Source organism: Pogona vitticeps, chromosome 2, assembly GCF_051106095.1.
Source record: "Pogona vitticeps strain Pit_001003342236 chromosome 2, PviZW2.1, whole genome shotgun sequence".
Taxonomy (NCBI): domain Eukaryota; kingdom Metazoa; phylum Chordata; class Lepidosauria; order Squamata; family Agamidae; genus Pogona; species Pogona vitticeps.
In genome coordinates, this window is record NC_135784.1 from 13,003,675 (window position 1) to 13,009,781 (window position 6,107).

A 6,107-nucleotide genomic window follows, 5' to 3' on the forward strand; every position below is an offset into this window, starting at 1 on the left:
AGAATGGCTGATGGTCCAATTCCAAAACATCTCCTGTATGGAGAATTAGTGCAGGGAAATTGCCCCAGAGGGAGACCACAGCTGCGATACAAGGACATCTGCAAGTGAGATCTGAAGGCCTTAGGAATGGACCTCAACAGATGGGAAACCTTTATGTCAGAGTGTTCAGCCTGGAGGCAGGCAGTGCATCATGGCCTCTCCCAATTTGAAGAGACCCTTGTACAGTAGGCTGAGGCAAAGAGGTACAGTAGTCCCGAAACCAGCAAAACCAGACAGCTAGACAGGGGACATATTGTATTTGTCTTCAGTGTGGAAGGGACTGTCATTCTCGAATTGGCCTTCTCAACCACACTAGATTCTGTTCCAAGACCTCCATACAGAGCACGTTACATAGTCTCTTGAGACTGAAGGATGCCTACTAACTAATTCAACATGGGGATGGCTAAAACTGGAGATCCTTACGAAAGAAACCAAAAGGCTTGATTTTTGCTGCACAAGAATAAACATGCCTAACCAACATGAAAAAAGCAAAGACCCAAAGAATTCGTGCTGACCACAAATGTGGACTCTGCCAAGAAAAAGATGATAAAAGTGGGTTCTGGTTCCGGCAAGCGACATCAGCAGAGTTTTCTCCTGGTTGCCTCCTTCTATTTTAATTTAGTCCTTTTTATTCTTTTAATATACAGTTTTTAGATAGGTTTTAAAATCTTCAGTTTAAAGTTTTTGATCTAGCCCTTTTGAAAGAAAGGGGGGGCTATAGATAGAGAAGCCAGAGACTCTATCCAGCTGATATAAATAGCAAGTTAAGACTGTCAGATTTTGCATCAGATCTGGTTTTGGGTCCTGATGGTCTGATGTTGCCAAACGAGTCTGGGATCCTTAGAGAACAGGAGCTGAACTGTATAAATGTCGAATGCCAGCAACTAAAATCACTATATGAGTAACAGGGGAGCATGATTCTTCTCAATCTTGTAAGCTAGTCTCCTTGGACTGTGCCGATCAGCTGAGAGGCGGGGAGGGGGGCAGGAGCTGAGACTACCACAAAATGGCTGCCGGCTCCCTGCTGGTTGCCGACTCTCCGCTGTTTGCCACTCTTTTTCTGGCTGTTCTGGGGCTACAAAGGCACTGTGAGGAGCTGGGCTCGGTCTACTGTACCTGGTAAGTGACTTTTTGCTGACTTTTTTTTTTGGTGTCTGACTTTTTTCCCCATAGGAGCACATTAATTAAATTTCAATGTATTCCTATGGGAAACGTGCCTCGCAAGACGAAAAACACCAAAAATCTCTCATGACCCTTTCGTCTTGCGAGTTTTTTTTGTCCTACGAGGCATTCATCTTGTGAGGCACTACTGTATAAGGGAGGAATATTTTCAAAGTATTTTCACAGTCCACTCAGCTAGTAGTTTTAAGTTATCAGAATGATTTTGATCATTTACCTGAATGGCCCCCTGTTGTTCCCAGGGAAATCTTAATACTAATTGAGTAACTCAATCCAGGCAAGGCTCCAGGAACTGACTATATTCCACCTAATTTAATAATGTCCAACTCTGACTTGTGGGCCTCTTTATTCACTTGGATTGATAAAACAGCATGTGTTCCCGAGAACTGGGGCCTAGCCATCATTGTCCCAATTTACAAAAGAGGAAATAGAGGGAATCCAGCTAACTACTGACCAATAAGCCTGTGGTCTATATTGTATTTGCTATCGGGAATTAATGTATGGAGCTTTTACTTCCTATTATCTGTAAATCTCCCAGGAGATCAGAGGAGTATTATGTACAGTTGCTACTCTTTGACAATACCCCTTATATTACAAGTGGCCAAATTCTGTGCTGCAATAGTTATTTGTGACCAGATATTCAGATTGCAATTCTAGACAGACAATATAATGCTTCTATAATATAACACTTGTCGAGGTTTTACTTGTTAAAAAAGAAAATACAGTTATATCAGCTGTATAGGAAACCACTTCTAAATATTCTCTACCTGAATATTCAGGAAAACCCTGAAAAAAATTTTCATATGTCAGAATTGACTGGAGCCCTCATGACTATTATTATACCTTAGAATGTTTTGTGTCATCAATCATCAAGGAAGGGACACTCTTTATCTTTGACTTGTTACCTGTTTTGGCTCATTAGCTCTTAAGTGTCGGTTGTGTCTTAACAGGGGAGCTTTTGAGTCATTTTATTCTTCCTGTTGATTCTTCCCAACTGCAGTGGGTTTATTCAGAGGTGCACCAGACTCTAAGAACAGGAACTAATATGGAAAGTGAGGAAACTTGACTAATCCAACTCTGTTTCAAGCTTTCTAAATGAGGGTATTTCCATCCTAGCTTCACCATTTCTTGAGAAAAACCTGCCTTCCGAATAGTTCCACAGGCAGACAGGACGGGGACGAGAATATGGTGATGACAACCAGCTTTGACGTAGTGAACTGGGTCCTCCTGCACAATAAGTCTCACGGCCGAGTGAAGGTTGGGAGTATAGAGGCCAAGTCACCCTCCCAGGTGAAGTTGACCCTGAACCCAGAGCTCATTGCCTGGCCCTTCAGGTTTAACCAGGTAAGGGTGCGACCTGTGTTGTCTATTACAGCTGTTCTCCCACAGTTGGGACCGCAGAGGTGATTTCGTGATCATTGCCAGGACTACAGGGGTGAAGCCATGGCCGTTCCTGGGGGTGGCTCTGACTTCTGGGGCTAAAACATCTGGGACCTGGTTGACTTCTTGCATGAGGGAGAGCTGTTATGTTAGGCTTTGTGAAATAAGGCACATGCAATCCTAAAGGAAGTGACCGGTAGCTCTCCCTCCCACCCCCAGGCATCCCCAGGGTAGCCCACAACACACTCAACTTCTACAAAACATAGCAACTCGCCCTCGTTTGACCTCAAACCACTCAAAATGGCCTCTCAGAGGAGCGAACAGTCATCCATGTGTTGCACTGAGTGACTGGACCTCTGCTGAGTCTGCCCACGCAAGTCTCCAGCACCTCCTGCCCCAAGGGGTTCAATGGGGCAACCCCTGTACTGGCTGCACCATTCATCTTTAGCGATGTAGTGGACGTAGGTCGGGGGGGTCGGTTGATGGACCTGTGCAACACTTCCTCATGGCCTGCTGCCATCATGTGCTCAGCCCCTCCCTCACAAAGGCTTTGGGAGGAACTGGTCCTCAGCCTCAAAAGTCTGCTCCGTTTCCCTTCTTCTTTGGGCTCCTGCACAAGACGCCAGAGCAGGGGGTCTCCCGCTGTCTCCGAGGCCAGATGAACTCCAGCGTGTGGCTGTGAAAGTGGAATACAGGGGGGTTGCCATGCCTTTCCCTCATTGGGGCACCTCTTGGCTGGTTACACCTCCATCATTGGTGGCTTTAATGGGGGGGCAAAATGTTCCCTATGGGTGGAAAAGGGATGATCCTGCAGAACGAGGGACACTGCAGGGGACAGGCTGGTTGCGACTATTTGTGAGTGCTGAGTCTGCAATGGGACAGCACTACGTTCTCCCAGGTCGCCACCAGAATCCCACCCCACCCCCATTCCTGAAGTCTTCTCCTTGACATCCTTTTGCTTTCTTGCCAGACAACGCCTTGCTCCACATGCTCTGAGAGATGCCCCCCTGGATATGTCAAGGAAATCCCAGAAGGAAAGCCATCTTGCTGCTACAATTGTGCTCGGTGTCCAGAAGGGACCTTCTCCAGTCAAGAAGGTAGGGGGCGTCCGAGGGAGAGTCATCTAACGTGCACTGGGAGAGAATTAAAGGGAGACCCCATATTCTGAGACCCTCTTCTGACCCCTCGTAACCAGACAGACAATATCTGAGCAATGCCAGGATAGCGTGTCCTGCAAAGGACAGAATCCACTGTTTCTGGCTGGCTGTTAGCCAGTTTCTCAAACATTCTGCATGTGAAGAAAGTTAGTAAAGTTAATGTGTGAACAAGACCCTCTCCTCTGCCGTTGGATCCCTATCCTCATGGAGAAAGCAATGGGGAAAGTAATCGCTACGCCCTGCTCTCTAAGGCTGTTTGGAGTCTCCACCTCCCTCTCATATTCCCCAACCAGACTTCAGAACCTTTCCTGAGTATTATTATAGTAACCTCTTCTCTTCCTCTTCCATGACAGATGCAGACCGTTGCATCAGATGTCCAGAAGATCAGCATCCAAACAAGGAGCGAGACCAATGTGTCTTCAAGATGATCACCTTTCTCTCCTATCAAGAAACTTTGGGGATCACCCTCATCTCCTTTATCCTACTCTTGTCCTTAATTACTGGTCTTGTGTTAGGAATATTTCTCAAATTCCTAGAAACTCCAGTCGTCAAAGCCAACAACCGGGACCTCTCCTTCCTTCTCCTCGTCTCCCTCCTGCTTTCCTTTGCATCCTCCTTCCTTTTTATTGGCCGGCCAACGAAAGCCACCTGTCTCCTCCGACAAACAGCCTCCTGCCTCATCTTCACAGTTGCCATCTCTTGTGTCTTGGCCAAAACCATCACTGTGGTGCTGGCCTTCCTGGCCACCAAGCTGCGGAGCAGGACAAAGAAGTGGCTGGGAAGGGCTCTGGCCAAGAACATCATATTTTTTTGCTCTGGTGTTCAAGGGGTGATCTGCTCCATCTGGTTGGGCATCTCCCCGCCATTCCCGGATTCTGACCTCCACTCCCAGCCCGGAGAGATCATCCTGCAATGCAACGAGGGGTCTGTGGCCATGTTCTACACGGCCCTTGCCTACCTGGGTCTCCTGGCTGCCGTCTGCTTCGTGGTGGCCTTCCTGGCCAGGAAGCTGCCTGGGGCCTTCAACGAGGCCAAGCTGATCGCCTTCAGCATGATGGTCTTCTGCAGCGTTTGGGTGTCTTTCGTGCCCACCTACCTGAGCACCAGGGGGAAGTACATGGTGGCCGTCCAGGTCTTCTCCATCCTGGCCTCTGGGGCTGGGCTTGTGGGCTGCATCTTTATCCCCAAGTGCTACATCCTTTTGCTGAAGCCTCACCTGAACACCAAGGAGCACCTCAGGCTGAAAACAGAAAGATAAATGGTTTCAGACAGGGTATCATATGCTTTGAGGAAATGGTTCATTCCATCTTATCAGAATCTCAGGAGAAATACTTTAATTCCTTTGCAATGTTTTTCATTTGTTTTTTTCTGGTGCTTTCCCCTGGTGTTTTATGCTCTCTCTGGCTAGGTCCTTGTGCTGACAGAAGGCAGTTCCAGGAAAAGGTGATTCCTTTCCTCCCAGTTTCTGCATACCTTCTATATTATTGTTTCCCAACCTTATGCCCCCAGATGTTTTGAGACTACAACTCCCAGAAGCCCTTGCCAGGACAACTAGTGGTGAATGCTTCTGGGAGTTTTAGTCCAAGAACATTTGGGGACCCAAGATTGGGAAACCTTGCTCCCGATCTTCTCCAGAGTGTTGGGGTTTAAGGGTGCTGTATTTGGGGAGGGGGACAGAGAGAATTTTTTCTGGAACCTTCTGCCAGACTCCTTTCTATCCATGCATGTATCCAGCTGAACCTTGGCTTCTACTGTAAACCAGTTTTGAGGAATATCAGACAGTAATGATAATGGTGTATCTATTCAGAAATACTAAATACTAGAAAAACAACAACACATTGATGCTGAATTTGGAAAAGTTACTTTTGGAATTGTAATTCTAAGAATCTCCCAGATCAGAAGGGCTCCCAGTCATAAGAAAGAGAAGACTGGGTACCTTCAAAGAAAGAAAGAAAGAAAGATTTCAGTACTACAACAGTTTACAAAAGTGTCTGTTTGAGGGTATACTTGCAAAAGTGCAGGAACTACTGGGACTTGACTGGATAGCTTGGTGAGTCAGCTCCCTGGCTGCTGAGCCACAGGTCAGAAGTTTGATTCTCCAGTCACTCTCCAGGAGCAAAGACAGATTGTGTCACTTTGAGCGAGCTGTACAGTCCCAGGATGCCCCCAGATACATACACATAGGCATCCTTCAGTCTCAAGAGACTAAGGTAACATGCTCTGAATCGAGGAGTGTCCTCTCCAGAGCACTAAAGCATATGACAGGGTTTCTGCCTGTCTTTCTTGTGTTCCTCTGTTTGTTTTAAATTATTATTTCAGTGACTTTTTCTCTTAAGTAGTTACTCGCCACTG

The 6,107-nt window shown here is 46.8% G+C and overlaps 1 protein-coding gene across 1 annotated transcript; it reads left to right on the plus strand.

The window, feature by feature from the left end:
- The first annotated feature begins 2,403 nt into the window (after positions 1–2,403).
- LOC110070627 (vomeronasal type-2 receptor 26-like) lies at positions 2,404–5,799 on the plus strand. Its single transcript, XM_072990294.2, has 3 exons — positions 2,404–2,562; positions 3,569–3,695; positions 4,109–5,799. The coding sequence occupies exons 1-3, from the start codon at positions 2,404–2,406 to the stop codon at positions 5,011–5,013; spliced, it is 1,191 nt and encodes a 396-aa protein (XP_072846395.2). The 3' UTR covers positions 5,014–5,799.
- Positions 5,800–6,107: the final 308 nt, after the last annotated feature.